Genomic DNA, 24,897 nt, shown 5'->3' with positions numbered 1-24,897 from the left:
TGTTGGGCTCAATTGTTGTCATAAACTTTTTGATGGATCAAAAGGTGAGGCACACATTCTTAACAACTGCCCCACCAACTTAATCAAAATTGCCATAAAATAAATGCTGGGCTATCAATATTCAAATGCAAGCCAAATATCTGTTTGCTTTTAAAGCATGCAAACAGATAAAGAGGTTGGGTTGGATGAGTTCAAAGACGGGCAGCAAAATTAAGTAATGCCATGCAGAAAGATTCCCTTACGTTCTTTCAACTAGATCTCAATCAATCTGATCTAAAAGAGAATTTTATTTCAAAGGAGAAAAAAAGTTTAGTAAGGTTTCCATCATTGAAGATTAGTATTCTTGCACTTACGGAATAACAACATGGCTAAGGAGTATTTTTGAATATACAATTCTTCATAGTAAATCGTCTTTACAGTGATCTTTAGCTTTCCTGATTATTGTTTAGTAATTATATTTTAACAGAAAAACATCACGATGAATAGTCTTTTCTACAGATTGGGAAATTGATTGAGCAGCCACCCAGGAGACTCCAGAGTAAGGAAAGAGGTGTAACAGAAACCAGTTAGTCCAGTGAAACCCTTTAGCATGCCCAACAATAAAATCAGCTAAAACTGCAACCAAGAGAAAATGCAAGAGAAAATTTCAGCCTTCCCCAAAGTATTGTAGAAAAAGAATATTTAGAAAAACAAAACAAAAAAAGAAACTGCAAAATGGTTGTAACCCTGGATTGATTTAAGGCATGTGTGGGAGGGACTCAGATTTCTTCAACTTCCTTACAAGTGACATCAAGCTCTCCTCCAGTGAGAAAAGGCAAGAGAAGAAATGGTGGTACAGACACATCTACATTTCCCAGTTATTATAAAATAGCTGAACAGGGAACAAGTTTCAGTCAAAGTACTGTAGCAAGGCTGGATTCTGAAGCTTTACAGGAATTCTGGTTTTCCCACTCTATCATAGTTACTCAGAGAAGGGCAGAAGGCAAAGGCAGTACCAAAGCTATATCTTCATTAAGGATGTCAGTGTATTAAGAGCAAATGATGGTGGTGGTACTATTCTATCTTTTCTGTTTTTATTTTTAAAAAAAACAAAACACTTGGTACAGAGTGTCCCTAGATTTCGTTGTTTCGTTTTGTTATCTAGAGATTGCATTTCGGAAAGAAAGCTGGCTACTATTCTGCTCCAAACTGCCTTCCCTGCCTTCCGATATCATAGTGAGGCTACTTGTGCCCCCCCGGAAGCAGGCACCATTTTGGAATAGACCAATTATTAGACTAATTGGGCCAAGCTTTTATGGAGGTTGAGCAGGATGTGTAGAACCCAACAGGGTGAGAAAGCATATTGTAATTGTATGAATTAAATGGAAAATGTATGTATGTATGTATGTATGTATGTATGTATGTATGTATGTATTGTATGTATGTATAACAAATGTAACAAAGGCAACAGTAAAAATATTGGGTTTCTGTCTGGATGGTCTCTTGTGATGAGCCGATAGACAGAGAATGGAAGCAGTTAGCTTCCTCCCATATTTGGGCATACCAGGGGTTGTGACACTAATTACATACATACATACATACATACATACATACATACATACATACATACATACACACACATATACATATACATACATACATACATACATATATTTGTGTTTGTATGTATTTTTTTTGTATATATATATACAAATATATACATATATACATACATATATATATGTATGTATGTATGTATGTATGTATATGTATATGTATATATATGTGTTATATATATATATATATATATATATATATATATATATATATATATATATATATATATATATACACACACACACACACACACAAACAAACATATACACACACACAAATTTCCATTTTATATGCATATTTTACTATTTAAAGCCAGTTCTGTTAATTTTCTTAGCATAAGGTACCAATAGTCATTATAATAATTGTAGATATTGAATGCTAATATCCTTTTATAAACACACTTTTACAATATTTAACATGGAACTGAACTCATGAAAACTCAGCTGAATCCTGTATATACAATGCCACAAATTGAGACAGTTGCTATTAAGAGAATAAAAAAACATGAACAACACCTGCAGATTAGAAGATAGTTATTTGAATAAGAAAATGAAAAGCAAATAAGAATGCACACTGTACAAGACTTGTTGTACAAGATTCAGAAGGACCTAATATGGCTAATAAATCTATGCGATATCTAATATTTTCAGTTTTTTGAAAATGAGTATTTAGCTAGTAGCAGAAGAAATAATAAATGACTACAACTGAAACAGAACTAAATTACTGCCTAATCAGACATTCTAGAGGGAGGGGGGAAAACTTTGTAATCTTTTTAATATAGAAGTTATACCAAATATTAGCTAAAGTGGCTAAATAAAATGAGTTGGTTTAAAAAACAATGGTTATTTTTTTTAAAATCACAATTGTTTCCTATCTCCAGAAATAATTTCAGAATCAATGCAAGATGCAATATTAGCATATTAATATATATGCCAATGTATGTATGCCATCTTTTTAAAAAAGGACACTAATATTAATTTGTTTCATATAACATTTTCTCCTGGAAGTTAACCAACTTTACAAAGATCACAATGCACTTTCAAGCGGGTGCTTAAAATAAAAGATTCGTTTTTACTGTATGTTTTTAAGCCCTTTGGTGGTCCAAGGCATGTTAAAAAAAGGAGGGTGGGATTTCCATAGAAGCCAGTGGAAAGAGCTGAGCAGCTTTATTTGCAGTTGCTGAAAAGAAGAAGGAGGGCCAGTCTCACAAGCAATCCGCTGCGTGGCCATAGTATGGGCTTTTTTCTTTCTTTTTGAGCTGTGCACAAAAGCATGAATGCTCTGCTCCATAAATAGAGCGGCTGCAGTTCAGGCAACCAGCCTGGGGGAAGCCCAAGGTCACATGGTGTGGGGAATTTCCTTGCCCACACGGTTGCCTCAGCAACAGGATGAGGAGGCCAAAAAGCAGCCAATGCACAGCTGTTTTTTCCAGTCGACACAAATTGCTGGGGGAAGAGACAGGTTACTTTGCTCTGTCAGTAGCATCTCCTTTGGCGGTGCTGAGGTTTTACAAGACTGCATTGAAAATTTAATCCTCAATTCATAGACAACAGCTTGGTTTTTTGTTTTTTTTTAATTGCATAGCTACTGTCTTTTCCCCTAGAAGCTTGTGGTGTTTGCCACACAGCTACACATGTCTCTAGGACAGCCTCTCTGGGGTTAAAGGAATAAAAACAGAAACCTTTTTTTAAAATTAATAGTTGGCAATTCCGATTGTTCTGTCAATTTCAGAGGTGGTATTCTATCGGTTCGAACCGGTTTGCCCGAATCGGTAGCGGAAATCGCAGACAGTCCTGACCACCCGCCCTGGCTCTATGACATCCCATTTAGGCCCTTTTTTTGCCAAAAGCGCATGCGCGGAAGGCTGAGTGCATGCACATCAGTGGTGGGATTCAGCCAGTTCGCACCTATTCGGGAGAACCGGTTGTTAACTTTCTAAGCAGTTCGGAGAACAGCTGTTGGAAGAAATCTCATTCTGTTTTTTTCCACTTTACAGGGCTAATCCTGTAAGGAAGGCAGGAAGGAAACATTCTGGTGTTGTTTCTAGCCTAATCTTTATTGCCTTGCTTACAGAAACTGCTTCTCCAGTTAACCCTTATTATATTGTAACAGCTAAGACAAAGCGCCCATCGGCGTGAGTGACATTGAATTGGCCATGTCCACACGGTCACATGACTACCGAGCCACGCCTACCCAGCTGGTCATTAGGGCAGAGAACCGGTTGTTAAATTATTTGAATCCCACCACTGATGCACATGCACTCACATCTGCAAAATAGTAGGGAAGGTAAATGAATACAACTCCTGCAATATGTTAGGACTGGTCTGCCAATCCTCTCAGTGATCTTCTCAGGTGCATGTAAAGCAGATAACCAATGGAAAACTAGCTAAGAAAATAAAATAAAAAAGCAGGATAGTAAAAGAGAAGCTTCTGTGGATTACTTTTCTAGCTAAGTGAACCCACTTCAATCTGGAGTTTTCCAGAAGATGGACAATAATTCCCAGAATTCCCTGCCAGCATTCGTCTCTCCTATGCTGCATGGTAATTGTAGTCTAACATATTTGAAGGAATCTGGGCTGGATCTGGTCTGGGCTCTTCCTGGCCATTGTTGCTCTGCTCTTCAGTCATCACTAACCATACAGACATGGAGCCCACCACTCCCATCCAGAGAAGTCCTTGGTTTTAAGAACGCCTTCCCAAATTTGCTTTAAAGTTAATTTACTACGTAATAGGAATATTTAATTGGAAGGAAGAAAAAAAAGAAGAGAGTCCACCCTTATACTTTTTGTGACTACTAGGCAATGGAACAGGTAGCCATTTACAAGCTTGGCTGAAAGAAATTGCCAAAAGGAAAACATTTTTAAAACCACAGCTCAGCTTCACTCACATATACCATCTGCAAGTTTTGAAACTGCTTTCCAGATCAACAAGCCCTTTATGTGAACTACTAACTTCTCAAACATGCTACATAACACCTTAAATAAATATAGCAAAGAGGCACACAGGTTAAATTTACAGACCATTTTTTTTCTAATTTGTCGTTTATCTGAAAAGCAGGGTGATATGCAGCATAGGCGTAGGGATATAGTTTACAACATCACACTATGCTTTTATCATTATTTTTCATTGCAGAAGCAGTACAGGGATAGAAATGACACCAGAAACAGGAAGACAATGGTTGAGATAAAGTTGCTCTAACTGAGAAAACTCAGGGTCAAATCCCTTCTTAGTTATAAAGTCTCCAGGTGATCTGGGATCAGTCATTCTCTCGACTTAGTAGATTTCACCCAAAAATTGTAGGGCTAAATAGGGAAGTAACAGTGGGATGGGGGTAGGGAGGACCAAGAACAATTATCATGTCTCTTATTCTTGTACGATATGTATTTATTATTTGTCCAAGTAGTAAATATAATTTGAGCAGGTCCTGTCTTTCAAATAATGCAAACAGATAGGCAGAGTGAATCCTTCCATTGAGTCTAATCAAGCAGCTTTGGCAGCATATTGAAAAAGGAAAAGAAAAGAAGTCTTGAAAACAATGTTTTGGAAAACCAGAGGCAAGATGATATAAGTGTATATCTCCATGAAAGGGGACTCATCTTTTAAATCAGGGGTCTCCAACCTTGGCAAAGACTTGTGGACTTCAACTCCCAGAATTCCTCAGTCAGCAAAGCTTTGCTGGCTGAGGAATTCTGGGAGTTGAAGTCCCAAGCCTTAAAGTTGCCAAGGTTGAAGACCCCAGTTTTAGATCAACTTCAAGTCTCGTGAACTGACCTAATTAAGTTTTATTTTTAATACAATGTTCCATTATCATGACAGGAATCATTTGGCTCTCCATCATACGATCCAAGGAAAACTACAGATAGAGGAAAAACTAATATGAAACAGAAATTCTTAAAACAGCAATAACTCATTTTCAACAATGTTCCTGAGCAGCTTTTTCAGAAAAAAATAGGACCAAAATTGACATGAGAAGTTTTAATACCCCTGCAGCATATTGTGTCAATCAGAGACTTATCAGAGCTAAAAACTGCCTAGGAAACTAAATTAGTCAGAATAAGGGTGACTGGGGAGGGCACATTCTTATTTAGAAGGAGGCAAGGACAGAAATGGACAGAGCAGTTATGCAAAGTTAGCAGGGTTGAATTATGCACATGCTTGAAACGGGGGTTTTCTGGGGTTTAGCAGAAGGAAAACTTTAGTTCATTGGTTTGCTTGTTCCAAACCTATTTTAAGTGTACTTATGTCTCCCATCCCACAATGGTAAAACAAAATGATCTTGGGTTTTCAGTAATTGTACCACTAATATTCAGCAGTGCTGTTGGTGGGAGTTTAAGGAACCATAAAAAAGGACTCTGTGCTTTGCATTAAAATATTCTCAAACCGAATCAAAGCTAAAATTATACTAGATATGGATGTTCCTTTTTAGATAGCTAGATATTTTTATTAACATTTTTGGAAGTAAAGTAAAAGCTGATATAAACTAAGAGAAAGAAAAGAGAAAAATCAAAGAGAAATTTAAAAGTGCAAGAAAGAAAGAAAAATAGAAAAGAAAGAAAGAATATACCAATTAGTTGTTTTGGGGCTTCTAATTAATGGAAGTTATAAGTACAGTTGTAAATTTACCTCTTACTCTATGATTACAACATATCTCTCTTCTTTTGATTATCTATCCTGCCTAATCATCAGAACCATAAACCATGAGTTCATTTTTTTTCTATTTCACTCACGAAGTCTTTAAGGCATTTTCAGTCAGCAGTAAAGATAAAAGTTGTCTCTTCTCTAACTAAAGAAGTTAATTTATCCATCTGTGCAAGTTCTATCATCTTCACCAACCATTCCTCCCTTGTAGATAGTGTTGAGCCTTTTCACGCTTAAGCAAATAATACTCTTGCTACACCTGAGTTATATAAAAACAAAGTTCCCGTGACTTTTTTCTGATTGTACTGTATGTCCATTAGAGCAGGGAATTTCCAAAGCAATTTGAAGTGAACTTTAACCACTGCCTCCTTTATCTGACAATGCAATGCAAGAAAAACAGGATTCTATGACTTCTCCAAGCATACTAATTCAATTAGCAAGACTGGCCAGCTCTGTTTTAAAAGACTTGGCCCACTGCAAGCTTGGGGGGGATTTAAAGGGGGAAGCAGGTTAGGAACAAGCCAATGTGATGCTATAGTAGTTAAGACTACAATTAGTTAAATCTATAAGTTAACTAGGCCTTGGAGATTCTTCATTCTTGAAAGTCACTGACAGCATATTCTCTTCTCTCTCTCTCTTTCTCTCTCACGTGCATGCTCACACATTCACTCTCTCCCCATCCCTCCCTCCATCTCTCTCTCATCAGACAAGCAATTGAGAAATATGGAATCCATGCAGATGTATAGGTTCCACATGTTTCCTCTTTCTCAAACTTCAGGATGAGTGGAAAAGATGAGGGTTCCACCACAAAACCGCGGTAGACAATTGCGCGCTCGACAAAAGCGCGTACGTGACATCATCACAGCGCGACGAAAACATCGTACTGTGAGCAGTAAATTTAAAATTAAAGCGAAAACCTTACCCTAACCCCCCCAAACCTAACCCTAAACCTAACCCTAAACCTAACCCTTAACCTAACCCTAACCCTAACCCTAAACCTAACCCTTAACCTAACGCTAAACCTAACGGTAACCCTTAACCTAACGCTAAACCTAACCCTAATGCTTAATGTAACCCTAAACCTAAATCTAACCCTTAAGCTAACCCTAACCCTAACCCTAAACCTAACCCTTACCTTTATGTGAATCGGCTTGCTTTAATTTTATTTTAATTTTAATTTTACTTATTTTTTAATTTTTTTCATCGCGCTGCTGATGACGTCAGGTACGCGCTTTCGTCGAGCGCGGTTTTGTTGACCGCGGTTTTGACGGGTCACGAAAGATGAGATCCAAGCATCTGGTTAAATTACAAGTCTTTCTGGAACAGAAGCCCATCTCATGCAACTCTACCAAATGGTTTTCCTAACATGTTCTTTAAAAAATAAGTGGCTCTACAATTTCTACACAGCACAGCACAATTTGAAAATGTGTGGACTTCAATTCCCAGCCAGCCTTGCTGACTGGGGAATTCTGGGAATTGTAGTCCATACTTCTTCAAGTTTCCAGGGATGAAAAATACTGAAATAATCTATATTCAGATTGAAAATGAGCAATCAATAATGTTTTCTTTACTTAACCAAAAAGCAGAACAAGAAATCTAGAATATGTATCTATACCAATATCATATACTGTATGATCCATCCAATAGGCTACCTTCGTCTTACAGGGAAATACCTTCTCCTTTCATGAAACACTATTCTACCATCTTAAGATTCCACTTTATCATTTGACAATGTGTCTCTCAGGCCTATGAAATCCACATTTGCAAGGCATTAGTATAGTCACTGTCCACTAAAGCATCAGGCTTCTTCTGAAAAAAATACAGAACAAACATTGATCGCAATATATTTCCAACTATTCACCATGATAATTAAATTCCAAGTATTTTCAGCTGACAGAGCATTTCATAAGTGCCAATTCACATGCACAAAAATGTGTCTTCCATAAAGCCCAACATTTTCTTCAAAATATAAATTGTGGAAATCTTTCACTAAGAAAGAAAAAAAATCTTTATATTTCTGATTCTAATTGGCTGGAGAAACAGGACTGAATAGTGGTCTGGCATCAAGTAGTAAAAAATCAGATGGAGGAGAGAGAAATGGATAAGCAGAATTTTAAAAAAAATTATTTATACTTCCAATTTCTAAATCACCCAGTTGCTCAAAGAGCAGCTCTGGACAGCATACAATATAATAATATTATACAATGTATAAAATTGACATTGAAATATCAAAAGCATTTAGCACTAGCACTTAGACTTATATACTGCTCCACAGTGCTTTGCAGCACTCTCTGGGTGGTTTACAATGTCAACGTGTTACCTCTAACAATCTGGGTTTTACCAACCTTGGAAGGATGGAAGAACAGTCAAGATCGAACTCCTGGCTGTGGGGAGAATCAGCCTGTAATATTGCATTCTAACCACTGCACCACCACGGCTCCTCCCTAATTAATTAAAATTAATTTAAGATTAACACATTTTTAAAATTATAAATGAAATTTGAAAAAGGTACAAAAATTCAAAGTTGGACACTGAGTATTAGTTAATACAGGTATGGGGGAAGGGTTCTCATGGGGACAGCCACCCCCAGGGTCCCTCATGCAAAGCCGCAGTGCCAGATTTTGACCCCCTTTCAGAAGGCCAAGAGAGTGAGGGTCTGTCTCATCTATGAGGATGGGGGCAGGATATTCCATAATGCAGGGGTGGTAGCAAAGAAGGCTGTCTTCCTAGACCCTGTGATCGACCCCATTTTTAATGGGGTCTCCAGCATATCTTTCCTGCTTAATCGAGTGACAAGGGTTGATGTGATGGGGCAAAGCCAGTTCAATTGGAAGCCTGGCTCTATGCCATGTAGGGCTTTGTAGATAATAACCAACATCATATGAATTGGACCTGGAAGCAAACCAGGACCCAGTGCAGTTGGCAGAGGAAGTGTGTTACATGTGCCTTTCTTTGGGCAGCCAATATGGCTTGCGTGGTCCAGTGGTGGGTTTCAAAATTTTTTAGAACCTCTTCTGTAGGTGTGGCCTGATTTGTGGGAGTGGCTTGCTGGCCACGTGACCGGGTGGCAGTGGCTTGCCAGCCATGTGACCGAGTGGGAGTGGCTTGGCAGTCGTGTGACTGGGTGAGCATGGCCAACTTGTAAAATGTGGTGAAACTCACTTAACAACGCTCTTGTTTAACAACCAAAATATTGCCTCAGAAACTCTGGCATTTGAAGCACACAAGTCTTAAAGCTGTCAAGTTACAAGACCCTTGCAGCCCTAACCCTTTAGAAAAAAAACCCCAGGGGTGTTCAAACTTGACAGCTTTAAGACTTTAAGGTTTAGATAGGACTCTTAGAGGCGGGCGGGGCTATTGGTAAGCCAGCCAATCAGTGAGTGGCGGGTAGGGTAAGCGTAGTGCGGATGGGCAGGGGGAGGGAGCTGGAACTGGTTCTAAACAGCACGGTAGATTTGTGGAACCTCTTCTATAGAAGAGGTTAGAACTGGCAGGAACCCACCCCTAGCATGGTCGCACTCTGCACCAATACACTAGAAAAGCAGCTGCACTACCCAGCTGCTTACTTCTCTCTGTGTTTTACAAAAGCAAAAAATACATTTAAAAAAAAACGCAAACTTTTCCTTTTGGAAAAAAAAACCTGGAGATTTTGTTGTTGTTGTTGTTATTTTGTTATATAATAACTTCGTGATTATATATATTGACAGCAGCAAGACTATTTTATGCACAAAAATGGAAGGACACTTTGATTCCTACTATGGATAAATGCTTGCAGAAGATGATGGAGTTGGCCGAAATGGCCGAAACTGACTATTTTGATTAAAGAAAAGAACATAAGTACTTTTGTTTCCACATGGAGACTGCTTCTGAACTTCGTGCTTGATGTGGAAAAGAATGAAAGGTTGATTTGGGGCTTTACCAATTAGATTGATAGATCTTTGCAGAAATGGCTTGTTCATATTATTATGAAAAAGAAAAAAGTTATGATTTGATGTTAATGCCTTATTTTACTGCAACAGAGAGTTGGAAGTCAATGCTTCTCTTCTTTTCTTTTTTCTTATCTTTCCTCACTTCTCTTCCCCCTTTTCCTCCCTACTGCTTTTCTATTTAATTTTGTATTTTACAATATTTTATAACTCAATAAAAATGTTAAGATGGATAAAAGCACATAGATATCTCATGTGTGCAATTACCTAATTTCAAAATACTTTTTTTTTCTAGGAGAACAACTCTAGTTACCATCCAAAACAGAGGACATTTGTTGCCCGAGTAAAATTCATGGGAAAAGTGCATCTGTGGAAAATTCTCAAATTTACACTAAGACAGTGAGTGGGAATGTTCCCGTGCCTGATCAAACATGTCATGAGGCAAGAGAGGGTGGGAGTGAAGCTTCAGCAGCTGCTGTTTACTTGACCTTGCCCTGGATATTACACCGTGAAGTGGGAAGAAAGCGGAACTGCCGATTGTACACCTGCTAGGCTAGGGAATAACCCAGTTGCCGAGCCAAGGTTGAAGCTGTAATTCCGCCCTCCCAAATTGGCTGAGTGAGATGAGAGAACAGAAGAGGAACCCAGTTCCACTATTAGCTCCTCTTTGCTATGCAAAGCTGTTCATGTAATTTTCTCATCACTTTCCATTTCCTTAGCCTAGTGGTATGGAATCCATGTTGATGAATCCAAGAACAACATCTAAATGAAACAGGCAAGGTAGGATGGCATCCATTGTAGTTTCAATCAATTTCCAGAGGCTTTCTGTAGATCAGTTACAATATTATCACTCAGAGATCAAAAAGCGGGCAAAGATAGAAGCCTCCAAATTTATGAAAGGTTACTGGAATTCAATTGAGGCTGGATTCCAAGACCCATGTATTCCTCTATACCCTTCTATTCTAAGACAATCTACCAACATGCATCTCACTAATATTCAGATTACAAAATAGCAGAGATGCCTTCAGTATTGATATTCAGACAGTAGCTCAGCAATTCTTTGCACAGCATGGTGTATTTCACAATTGAATAGTCTGCAAGAAATGTCAACTTCTTTGTAATAGAACTGGGGTTAGAGGAAGGCAGCCTTAAGGCAAACGGGATCAACCATGTAGAACTTCCTATTGTCTGGGCTACAACACATGGATTAAAATGTTGAGAGAAATAATTCCAACACATCTGGAGATTGGCATATAAGACATTACTAGAGTAACGTGTGCAGAATTGGGAGAGATTAAGCAGGCGTGCCCTTTTATTCTGTTAAAAAGTTACAAAATAATATTATAGTAAGTGAGGTATTATTGATTCTGACTGGTTTCTAGGACCTTAGACACAGCCTTTTCTATCACCTACCGTGTTTCCCCGAAAATAAGACAGGGTCTTATTTTCTTTTGACCCCTGAAATAAGTGCTTGGCCTTATTTTCAAGGAGGTCTTATTATTTTTGAGGTGCAGAAGGTGGTGAGCATGGTCACCTCATGGTTGCTACTGTGTCGTAATATTTCCAGGGAGGGCTTATTTTCAGGGGAGGCATTATTTTAGCGCATGCGCGCAAAAGCTCGATTGGACTCATTATCCAGGGAGGTCTTTTTTCAGGGAAACAGGGTACTATTTCACTCTAACTAGAATAATTGAGCATTAAATTCAGATTGTTTTGAATGCAAGACAAATGTTCTACTGCTCACTTCTGAATTGGCTGAATTCTGATGGCTTAATAATATATGTGAGATTAGAAGTACATACAAACCTTCCTGACATATATGTCCCTAATTGTTTTAGCCTCCAATTCTCATTGACTTTAGCCAACTTGGCCAGTTGACAAGGATGATGGAAGATGTAGAATAAACAATCTGGAGGGATTCATGTTGGAAATCATATTCTTGCCTCATCATAAACTTTAAAAAATACAAGAAACCACACTACTAAAAGCAGAATATATTATGTGATTCTCCCCAACGTAGACCATGCTAACATTTGAGCTGTTAACAATAAGAATAAGAAAACAAAAGGAAGGAAATATTGAATTTGTTGTTTCAACAATCAGCTCTCTCTCAAAAAAAAAAAGTCAGAAGGGGAATTCCATGCTTCCTTTGTGTTAATTTTTAAGATCATCATTCTGACCTCTTCTGCAAAGGAATGACATTGTTCAGTAATAACATTTGCAATGTTTTAGTATTTAGAAATTCTTATATCCTAATCAACACTGCTCCCTGCTATTTAAGTTTTGCAGCATTCCTAGAGTTTTACACACCTTTCTAAATAAATAAATAAGCAGTCTCATAATAGCAAGAGATGTATAGCATTTTAGAATACAGGAATCCGAAGGTGAAGACATCAGAAAATTACTTTTACCTTAGGGTCAACAGTACATTTCACCAACGTATTTATGTTCTTCAAATGTCAAAACTATTTCAAGCAGTTTCTGTTCATTATATCCAATATCCTATTCTAGAAACTTACATTCAATTTAGCAAAAAAACACATTGGTGTGAAGTTCTAGTGAGGCTAAACAGAGAAATAAATATTTATGAAAAGTGCCTTCATCTTTGTTGGATAATGTGAAAAGAAGGAGTTTGAGATAAAATGCAATAACATTAGAAGGTTTAGGAACAGCGTCATATTTGATTTATGGTTGTTGTTTTCAGGAGTATCCTACTTTTTCATATTTTGTTTGTTTATTTATTTATTAAATTTATATGGCGCCTGTCTCACTATACAGAATAACCCTGGGTGGATTATATCACTATATATTACCATACTACACAATAAATTCTGGGAAACTGCTATACATGCAATCAGACTGCTGATTATTGTCAACAATGAATAACTCTCTAGCCTTATGGGGAATAGTGAGAATTTAATAAGTTTTCTCACTGAGTCACTGCCAATTGTCTAACAAGTAAAGAGATGAAGGGGTATATGCAGCAGGCCTATAAAAGTAGCAGATGTTGGTAATGGTTGTTCTTACCAGCCCTGTAAATAGCTTGAGAGTGTAAAGTGTTTGTTTGTGTTTTGCTTAAGAGTCAGTGTTGACTCTTGGTGATAAGTCCCTAAAAGTTTTCTTGGTAACATTTCAGAAGTGGTTTGCCATTGCTATCCACCTAGGGCTGAGGGAGAGGTGCTGGCCCAAGATCACCCACCTCACTTTGTGTCTACGTTTCCTGGTTTCTAGCTCAGTGCCTTAACCACTATATCAAACTAGTTCTCATGGCTATAGTTAAGTGTACTAAAACATAATGTAAACTAAAAGCATTTACAGAATCTTCATGCAAGGATTACTGGAGAATTTTAAAGATGGTTGTATAATCTAATCAATTTAACCCAATTTAACATACTGTGCAGGTAAATCTAATGTAGCTTAGACCAGGAGTCTCCAACCTTGGCAACTTTAAGATTTGTGGATTTCAACTCCCAGAAAGTTGCCAAGGTTGGGGACCCCTGGCCTAGACCACTGAGCTTTTTAATGTAAAAATATAAATCTGGCATTAAAAAGATTGCATAGTGAAGTCATATTTCTATGGGAAGGATGTTCTACCATGTGAGAGGCCCAAAAAGGAATCTCCCCCCCTTGGTCAATAGCAATACTTTGTAGATGGAAATCTGTGCTAGTCTATGGTGGCCAAAAACACAGGAGGAACCTGATAGCACCTTTCCCAACTAATATGGTTTATTAAAAATATAACTTTTGCTGCCTTTGATGAAGTGAGCTGCAGCTCATAAAAGCTTTTCCCTTTTAGTAAATGTTTTTAGTCCAAAAAGCTGCTATCAGGCTCCTTTTGGCATCTATGGAGATCATCATCACCAGATGTTCTTAAGAGTTAAGCACTTATTTAATTTTTTTTAATTAAACTTATATGCCCAGCCATCTGGTCAAAAGTGACTCCAGGTGGACATGAAGACTACAGCACTTACAGATAATGATGCCATAAACCAACCAGGCTTTAGAAACTAGCACCAGCTCCAGTTCAGTTTCCAGTTAAAATCCTGGCAGCCACCCTCTCTAGTAGTTTCCAGACTAATCTGCAAGGGTAGACTATAAAGGGATTGGATCAGGGGTGAAATCTACGGTATTTTTCGGAGTATAAGACGCACCAAGATTTTGATGAGGCAAATTTTTAAAAAAGGTTATGCACTCTGCAAAACTCTCAAAAACTGCATGTTTTTCACAAAAGCGGGCTTGTTTTTTGTCAAAAAGGGGCATGCATAGCCTTTAGGAGGCTTATAGAGTGCTCGTGGGGGGAGAACAAGCAAAAACGGTCCATTTTTCACTCATTTTTGCCCTCCCCAGCCCCCAGGAGCACTCTGGAAGCCTCCTAAAAGCTATGCATGGCCATTTTTGCAAAGGGGGCAGGGTTTTGGGAGGCCAAAAATGCTGTATTCAATGTATAAGATGCAACCAGATTTTCACCCTCTTTTTTGAGGGAAAAAGGTGTGTCTTATACTCTGAAAAATATGGTACTTACCTTCACTACTGGTTCACAAATGTGAGCACATGCGCCACCTCCATGCATGTGTAGGACCTTTCCACACATACGCAGCGTGTCAAAAATGGACGTGATGACATTCAAGTGGGTGGGTGGAGCCTGCTACCGGGCGTGCCTGCAAAGGCAGCGGGGGGGGGGGAATCAGCTGTACCACGCGATTTAGATTAGCTGGAAAGTAGGAAATCCTGCTTTCTAACTAATATAAATCACTCATCACAGCTGATAGTTGGAAATACTGGTTTGACCGAACCAGCAGCTTTTTTTTTACTATTGGTTCAGGCGAACCGGTCTGAACCAGTAGCATTTCACCCCTGGATTGGATGCTAAAAACATGTCTCAAGAATTACATGCATCTTCCAGGCTGCAGGTGGCTATTCACTACAGTAATCCACTAAAGAGGTCACTAAGCTTTGGAACAGTCCAATCATGGTTTGCAGTCAACAGTTTGCAGTCATGGTTATAATCAGTCTGCCTGATAGAACACACAATAAGCCACAGTTATTACTTGGAGCTCAATGCTGATCAGGTAGTCCCTTGCTCTTTCAAGGATAAACTAACTATAATGCAAATCCCAAAGGTGCTTTTCAAAAGGCGACTAGACTTTCTTAGCCTTTTTCTTGAAAAACAAAGCATTTGAAAGACAAAGGTCTTTTGAAGACAGCACAGTCCATGTTATGGACAGAGAGGACCACTAGTCCTCCCTCAACAGAGTGGGAAGGATATGACACCACCTATTCCCTGTCTACAACATAGTCCTTACAGCAGTACCAAGAAACTTCCACACCCATTTGCACTCAGACTCAGTGACCCTGAGGGTACAGATGAAACCCCCAAGTCACCTCAACAACTCTCAGAGAGCTGACCACCAGCTGACCATTCAAAGCGCTAATGACCAGATGACTACGAAGAATATAAATCCTTCCATTCCCCACCATTCAGTCAGAACTAAAGAAACTTTTTGATGAGAAGCGAAACATTTTCAAGAAGAAACTAAGGAAGCCCAGTTGTCTTTTGCAAAGCACCTTTGGGACAACCATGACCATGGATGGTTGAGAATCTCCATAGACATATATAATGCATGTCTTGTTGCATTTGTTCAATTAATGTTTATGATCCTAATCAAACCCAAATCTAGGCACTTGCATAGCCTAACTAACATACATAGAAATAGCTAAATATCATCTGCTGATATCTCATTGCAAGTTTTTAGTTTTGTATCATATTATCCACTATGCTAGTATTATATGCTGGAAAACGGTGATTACATGCGATGCTATTAGGTTATCAAGAATAAAATGAACTTAATGGAGCCTTATAAGCTACTAGCCACATTATATTTTCTTTTTTCTTGAAACTAACTTTTCACATAGAAACAAAATTATTATGTCGCCATGCCTTCCCACATTTGTCATCTAGCAATATAACACAGAACAAAGTTACATTCCCATCTTCCTCTAGATAAGGATCATCCATCAACCAGGATCTTTGAAATTCTAAGATAGATTGAAATGGAATTAGAAAATCTGCAACAGGCAAAAGCTACTGCAGATAAAAAAACTAAAACTAAGCCCAACAGCCGATCTTATCCAACAAATTAAATCCTGTATGGTAGTTGACCACCAGATTTACTCTGGAAGTTCCCAAGTATAAATAAAAGGATAATAGTATCTTCCACAATGCTCCATGCCAGCAGTTATTTATTTGTTTATTGGTTCTTTATTTCTTTATTTAGTATATTTCTAGACCCTAGCATTTATTATTTAAGGTATCTTGCTCATGTAACAAGGTATATAACAGATCTGCAAAACATTTCTCCTAGGGATGTTCCACATAGCATCTCTTTTTCTTCTTCTTCTGACCACACCAATCTGGTTTGGAAGACGTATAAATGACCTCACCAAAAAGATGCCACGCTTTGAACTACCAAGTTAGCAATAGACAACCCTGAACAGTATCAATATTTCTCATTTTTGTAAGCTGCCCGGAGTCCTCTGGGATTGGGCGGCCTATAAATTCAATAAATGAAATGAAATGAAATTAAATTAAATGGATTCACAGCTCACATGGCGCCTGCTGGGACTCTCTCTATAAATGGGGCAGTGTGTTCTTCCCTCAGAGTGACGATGGGGTCACACACACACACACACACACACACACACAAAACATACACACAGTATAGATAGATAGATAGATAGATAGATAGATAGATAGATAGATAGATAGATAGATAGATAGATAGATAGAGATAGAGATAGAGATAGAGAGATAGAGATAGAGATAGAGATAGATAGATAGATACACACACATACATACATACATACATACATATACATACACATACACATACACATACACACACACACACACATACATACATGCACTTCAATGGTTAGATGGCCTAGACATTGGTATTTGAACAAACATCTTTTTAACATTTATATTTTATTGGGATCTACTAATCTAATTCAAATGTTAATTCATATTGCTAGTTCATGTATGATATGCCATATGCTAAATCAATCAATCAATCAATCAATCAATCAATCAATCAATCAATCAATGGGTCTGGTCATTCCAGAGCCAGCAGTCCAACAATTTTAAGTTTAATTCATTACAGTTGTTGATTGATAAGGACAGGAATACCACATGTAACCTCCTTTGCATACTCATTCTGTCTTCCCCTCTTTTCTTCCTCATCACAACCCAATTTAAATCCTACGTTAGTGTAGCCACTCTGTACATCTGATGAAGTAACCTGTAACTCATGAAACTTTATTTCATTTAATAACATTTGGTAGTTAGAAAAGCAACACTAGTTTTCTGATTTTTTCGCCCCACAGACTAATCTCCTCCAACCAGTTATAATGTTTACAGTAGTATGACATTTTGCTCAGTTTTCTGCACAGTCAAGAAAACTTATCATATACATGACTAAGAATTTCTAAAGGGTTTTACATGAATTCTTCATACACTGAAAATATACTGAGATTAGCTTTGTTTTCCTCTTACCGCCCACACATGCATTAGCCATGTGAAGAGACTATATATGTACCAAAATATGCATGTAAATACTAGCATATTAGTACTCTCCACAGAAGAGCACATTCTGATTGACAGTAATGTGAAGGATTCCTTCAGTCAAACATGCAGTGGGGGGAGGATGGCTACCCAAAATTATCCCCTCTTCACATTCATGGTCAGAATTTGAGTATGAATGGTACAATCACCCCCACATAACTTTCAGTCATGTTTCGAAACTTCCAGGTATCACCTGATGCTCACACATCATGGTTTCTATCTGCTTGCTCAGCTAAGACCAGATGACAAAATCCTATCTCAACTACGGTAAGAAGATTACTATTTTCCCCCCGGAAATAGCATGCTTTGTTTATGTTAGAAAAACGAAGGGTTTCATTGAAGGTAGTCAGGATTATTTCAGTCACAAACATATCATGGAAACAAGTATTTAACCAGAATATGTGCTTACCATAAGGCTAAGTAAAATCGTGCACATCTCTCCCAACCATATGTTCCACTTGGTGCACAGAAGTCAAAGCAGCCTTAAGTACTGTTATGTATAGGAAGTACCACATGAAAACTGAAAAAAAAAGCCCCTGAAGGAAGATTTAAATAAACTCTGCCACCTTCCCATTTTCTACTCCACCTTTATTCTAGAGCAGCTGTCATGTGATTTCCTACCAGTCAGTAGAGCATAGGACAAAAAACCCACGCTACAGCATTAGGCTTCCCTGACGCCTCCTCTTCTCACTAGAGTTCAAGCCATATTCAAAATAGCTACCACAGTTTCCATGCAGTTTCTCAGATTGCTACTTATTTGGGGGAATCCCATGTTTTGTTAAGTGGGGGCTCTCTCTAAAGCAAAGGAAAGAGCCACACTAAGATGGCCCTCTGGGTCTCTCTTTAGGAAGAGGAGAATATCCAATTCCATTGTTAGCCCCCTGCCATTGGGACAACTGTCCATGATTTTCTTCTCCATCCTGGAGTTGATCCAAGACTTTAAATTTCTGAGGGAGAAAAGCAAGTGGTCTCCCATCTCTTTGGTCAACAAGCACTGGGTATCCAGTTGAAATACAAATTAATTATTTAAAAGTAACAGAGTTGGAAGGGACCTTGGGGGTCATCTACTCCAACCCCCTGCTCACACAGGAGACTTATACTAGGGATTTGAACCATCAAACTACTGACCTTTCTAATTGATCAGCTCAGCATCTTAGCCCCTGAGCCACCTAGCCAGGCACTGATTTCTGGCATTGTAATTACAATTAAAATTATAATTGGTTGTCTCCTCTCAAGATTTGAATCATAGTAGCAAATTTTGTTGTTGAAGAACACCTTAATTCTTGTGTTTTTCCACAATTGTCACCAATTTGCAATAGTCTGCAAAAGTGCTGTCTGTGCAAATATCTGCATGGCAGTCTGCCTTTCCACCCACCCACCCTGATGTTTTCAATTGCTGCTCCCTTACTAGTTTTAGTGTGTTAAGACAAGAACAGGGCCATCTCTATTATTAGCTGTAAATAGAAGATGGCTGCTGGGAAACTGGTTCACTGGCCTTGGGGTCGTGTTGCCCAAACAGCTTGCAAGATAACCTCTAGGTTCTATGCTCAGAATAATTTGTGATCAGCCACGTCCCAGGGATCAACTCTAGCATACCTTAAATTAAAATTCTGTGGTTTTAATAGGAAAGGGTAAGTCTATGGGAGAAATCAATTTACTACAAACTAGGTGAGATGGTTCCTGAAAAGGCGATCTTTGACTATGCAGATAGTCCTTGACTTGGGACCACAATTGAGGCCAGAATTGATGCTGCTAAGTGAGAAAGTTGTAAAATGAGTTTTGAGCCATTTTACAACTTTTCTTGCCTCATTTGTTAAGTGAATCATTGCCGTTGTTAAATTAGTAACACGGTTGTTAAGTGACTCTGGCTTCCCCATTGATTTTGCATGTCAGAGGGTAGCAAAAGATGATCACATGACACTGCAACAGTCATAAATACGAATCAGCTGTCAAGCATCTGAATTTTGATCATGTGACCATCGGCATGCTGCAAAGGTCGTAAGTGTGAAAATGGTCATGTCATTTTTTTCAGTGCTGTTGTAACTTCAACAGTACTCACTTGCTTCTTTGACTTGACATCACAGTTACTTCAACAGTACTCACTTGCTTCTTTGACTTGACATCACAGATCCTCACTTTTCCACAGAAACTATTTAATAACTCTTATACTAGAAAGAAGCAATGAATTTCTCATTTAAATAAATTAATTGCAACACAAATACAGAATTGGGGGGGGGGAAGCACCCTGGGTTTATAGGGTAGGGGTGGGGTGGGGTGCTAGCAGAAGAACACTAGGGAGTAAGGATGCACATATTTCATTTCCCAACCTTTTCACAGACTTTTGAAAGGGCAATGGAATAAATACTAAAATAAAGTAACTGTAAACCTATGCTAAATAGTTTCTGTATTTCTATCTGTCATTCATACGTAAAGATCATCATCTGACATTTACACATGTGTGAGAATCAGACTGATTCACATATGTATACAAAAATGCTATTTAAAGTAAAGGTATCCAACTTTAGCAACTTTATGACTTGTGGACTTCAGCTCCCACAATTCCCCAGCCAGCTATGCTATGTAGCCGTCCTCTTCCAGATAGATCAGCTGCAAACACTAGTTTTCATGAACCAGCTTCATTATGGAACTATTAAAAAAAAAACAGGAAGTAGAAATCTGAAGCCACAAACTCCTGTTCTTTCATCATTAGAACTGTCATGAGGAAGTGATGATTGTCCATTGCTGTGAAATAGTGAATAAAAAGAATTTTAGCCTTGCTAAACTGGATTCCCAAAGACCCAGCAAACTAGCAGCTACTCTTTTCAATGGGACAGGGAGGAATAAGATACATATACTCCATGCTTCTTTAAGATACATACAGATTTTTAAAGTTTAACAAAAAAGGGAGTAATGAAATCTCTTGCATTGGGCTGGGAAGAGAGAAAGCCCAGCCTGCCCCAAACTCTCACCCTGCAACCCACAACTTTAGGTAACTCACATTTTGCATTTATCCTTTATAATGAGAATATCTTTTATATTTGCTCCTGTAGGTCAGCTGTCCCAGTTCCTTAAATAAGGAAAGACCACAGGAAGGGAAAGTGCAAATTCCCCCCAAGTTTCCCCATCGTGAGCAAATATAATCCCCATCGTTTCCGTTTCTTCCATTAGCCTTCCCTAACCTGATCTCCTTTTGAGGTGCTGGCTAACAGGCTTCTTGTAACCACCCAGCTCAGCCACAATAAAAAAAACTCTGCATAGCTAGAGAAAAAGCACAGCAGAAGGTTAGCACCACCAGGAAAACTAGAGATGCCCAAAGCAATAAGTAAAGTTAGTTTTGAATTTCAGGACACAGATTACCACTGAAAAAGTCTAAAGCAGAGAGAGGAAGCCTAGGAAGAATTTCAGGCAGAAAGGAGATGAGGACAAGAGCCTGAAGCTCTTATGATACATGGTTTTTGTTGTTAGTTGCAAAGTTGTGTCCAACCCATCATGACCCCATGGACAACATTCCTCCAGACCTTCCTGTCCTCTAATATCCTCTGGAGTCCATTTAAGTTCATGCCGACTGCTTCAGTGACTCCATCCAGCCACCTCATTCTCCGTAGTCCCTTTTTTCTTATGCCTCCATCATTTCCAGCATTGGGTTCTTCTCCAGTGAGTCCTTCCTTCTCATTAGATGGCCAAAGTACTTGAGTTTCATCTTCAGGATCTGACCTTCTAAAGAGCAGTCAGGGTTGATCTCCTCTATGAGTGACTGGTTTGATCACCCAAGGGACTCCCAGGAATGATTTTTGCCTAGCCCCAATTGCACCCTGTTCCCATTGCTTTTACTCTTGGAAGGAATTAGCTTGCTTGCTTTTTTCCTCTTTTTTTTGGTTCCCTTCTTGGCAGAGAAAATAAAGTAAGAATGAACCATGGAAGCCACAGCAGCTGCTTTTTCTTCTCTCAACACCTTTCTCCGCTCATGATTTGTGATCCATTCAGCTCCCACCCCACCCCATTTATGACATTAGCAATGGTGGGGAAGGAAGGGGAAACTAAGCAGGCAAAGGAAAGGAGAAGAGACTTAAGGCAGAAGCAAATAAGAAAGTATTGCAATCTTTCCCATGTGGTGCCCTCCAGATGTGTGGGATTATCTTCCATGTGCCAACCCCAGTTGTCATGCTCTTTCTTCATTCAGTTCTCCTCTGAAATGTTTGTTTCTCTTTTCTATTTAACTGCATGTAGTTTATACATTAGTTTAATGCCATGTTTCTTAACCTTAGCAGCTTTAAGATGAGTGGACTGCAACTCCCAGAATTCCACAGCCAGCTTTGCTGGCTGTGGAATTCTGGGAGTTGAAGTCCACCCATCTTAAAGCTGCTAAGGTTAAGAAACACTGGTTTAATGTATTGTTACTGTGCAAATGCTTTTGGATAGGAAGCAACATAAAAAGCTATTTACTAATATACCATTCTTCACCACATTATTTGTTCTGTTTATAGAAACAAAAAATGAAGCTCATGTTGCATTTTCCATGTGCTAAGGAACAAAACCCCAATCTTCTAGTTATGGAAGACTAGCAATACATGTAACAGGCCCTTCAGGGAGGGGAGGAGGTTAACCAAATCTGCAGGATCACAACAGAGAAGAAAAGGGGATCTAATTCTAAAACCCCAGGTCTTCACCTACAAGAAGGCTGTAAAAATAAGAGCGGATAAATGGCAATGATCATTAAAGTGAATGTGTTTCACTCTTCACATTAAGAGAATGGAAGTGGAGCAACGTGTCAGAAGAACTTTCAATCACAGCCCCAATTCACTATTGCTAGAAGAACATTCATCTCTATAAAGGATGCCTAATAGGAGAGAGTTTTGGGTCAGTTTGGGTTTTCCCAGTTGCAATGTATGGCTGTGAAAGTTGGACCATAAGAAAGGCTGAGCGCCAAAGAATTGAGGCCTTTGAACTATGATGCTGGAGAAGACTCCTGTGAGTCCCTTGGACTGCAAGACAATCAAACCGGTCAGTCCTAGAGGAGATCAACCCTGATTGCTCTTTAGAAGGCCAGACCCTGAAGATGAAACTCAAATACTTTGGCCATCCAATGAGAAGGAAGGACTCACTGGAGGCTAATGGGAAAGATTGAGGACAAAAGAAGAAAGGGATGACAGTGAATGAGGTGGCTGGATTGAGTCACTGAAGCAGTTGGAGTGAGCTTAAATAGACTCCAGAGGATGGTAGAGGACAGGAAGGCTCTGGGAAAGCTGCTGAGGAACTCTAGGGGGTCATGATGGGTCCTACACGATTTCGCAACTAACAACAAACCCTGTGTAGAGTTCCTCAGCAGCTTTCCCAGAGCCTCTTGCCTCTTACTACCTCTCTGTTCTATATAGACTGTTGTCTCCACAAGAGCCACTTCCAGCTATAGACAGGTTAACAACATATAGGCAAACGCCTATTAGAAGCACAAGCCAACACTGACTCAAGAAATTTAATAAATACTTGGCAGGTTGTGAGAGGAGGAATAGGGTTTCATAATTTTTTTTTCTTTCCTATCATCTGTTCCAAACCTCAGCTTCATTGTGTGAGCGTGGTTTCAATACAGTTATGCACATATTGACTAGGCTTCTTACTGTATGATGAGAAGTGACCAAATACATATGTTGATATGCAAAAACCGTAACTTATTCTCTTCTCCCCATCCCAGGCAGATACAATAGTTCTTAATAAATAATTCTATATTGGGTCACCTTAAAAAAACAGAGGAGTTCACCCAACTCATAATATATTGTAACCCTGCCTGTGTCTTTCCTGTATTCTCCATCTTGCAGATAACACGTGCATAGGTGACTGCAAGCAGGGTCCCTGTTTGTATGGCCAACTCACAGATGTGGTGCGGGAAGCAACACACACACACCCCACATAAAAACGGAAAGGGTTTCCCTCCCTTAAACTTCCAGGTTTCAGTAATAAGGGTTTGTTAATAAGCAGACGCGGATGCAAGAATCGCGCAGCAACGCTTAACACAGCATCGTCCGGCTGTCAACCGCGCATAGGGACGCATCGGGGTCACTCACGTGTCTCCGTCCTCGGATAGGAAATCAAGGGTCTTCAGCAGCTGCTGCCTGAGCCTCTCCTCCTGCTCCTCTTCCTCCTCCTTCTCCAGATTCGGCTCCCCTTGCAGCCCAGTTAAGGACTCCACAATAGAGGAAGAGCCGTAACTCGAATCAAGCCTCTCATCTGCCGGCTCTTCTTTACCTGGACTGGGAGTTCCAGGGATTTTATCCAGCGGAATCCTTCCGGCAGTAGCCGGGGACCGGGGCTCCGCTTCCCCAGGCTGGCCAGACAGGGAACGGATAAAATCGATACCCGAGTCGCACTGTCCTTCTTCCAGGTACGCGCCGCCGCCGCCGCCTTCCAGCAGCATCTCTTTCTTCTCCCCGTAACTCTGAATCTCCGACATGATCCCCAGCGCAGGAAGCCGGCGTGGCTCTCCCCCAGGAAAGACGCGGGGCCCCGGGCGTTTAGAAGACCGGCACACGCAAAGTCCGAAAACGAGGAGAAGCTGAAAACCCCGGAAAGCTCATGCCCAGAACATAGCAAACCAAAAGCCTGTGTAAAAGAAAGAAGCAAGCAGAACTGCCTGCTCCGCCCGAGTTCCTCCCAGCAGCAATAAAATCCGCCTCTTCTCCCACCCCCTCGTGTGAGGGCGCCACCTGGCGGCGCGAGTGAAAACGACTTCCTCCTCCGCTGGCCTTGGGATCCCGACTCTTGCTCTGTTTTCCGCACTGAGGTCACACTGGAGTGAAATTCAGCAGGTTCTGACAGGTTCTGGAGAACCCCTAGTGGAAATTTTGAGTAGTTCGGAGAACTGGCAAATACCACCTTTGACTGGCCCCAGAATGGGGTGGGAATGGAGGTTTTGCAGTATCCTTCCCCTGCGCACTCACCAAGCCACACTCACAGAATCTGTAGTAAAAAAATTTGAATTTCACCACTGGGTCACACTTGCCCTCTTTTCTTTCTTTCTTTCTTTCTTTCTTTCTTTCTTTCTTTCTTTCTTTCTTTCTTTCTTTCTTTCTTTCTTTTTTTCTTTCTTTCTTTCTTTCTTTCTATATTTAATTTGTCACTCATGTA

The 24,897-nt window shown here is 39.5% G+C and overlaps 1 protein-coding gene across 1 annotated transcript in view; it reads right to left on the bottom strand.

The window, feature by feature from the left end:
• Window positions 1–24,388, bottom strand: part of NFKBIE (NFKB inhibitor epsilon) — a 34,257-nt gene extending 9,869 nt beyond the window's left edge. Inside the window, exon 1 of the mRNA XM_014054124.2 lies at window positions 23,838–24,388. Coding sequence (XP_013909599.2) covers window positions 23,838–24,223 — 386 coding nt within the window. The 5' untranslated portion in view covers window positions 24,224–24,388. The remainder of the gene's footprint in view (window positions 1–23,837) is intronic.
• Between the last annotated feature and the right edge of the window lie 509 nt (window positions 24,389–24,897).

Source organism: Thamnophis sirtalis, unplaced genomic scaffold, assembly GCF_051295495.1.
Source record: "Thamnophis sirtalis isolate CommonGarterSnake01/CBP01778 unplaced genomic scaffold, rThaSir2_p1.2 scaffold_6, whole genome shotgun sequence".
Lineage (NCBI taxonomy): Eukaryota > Metazoa > Chordata > Lepidosauria > Squamata > Natricidae > Thamnophis > Thamnophis sirtalis.
Note: the sequence above shows the minus strand (reverse complement) of the source record. Positions and strands in the feature narration are given on the sequence as shown.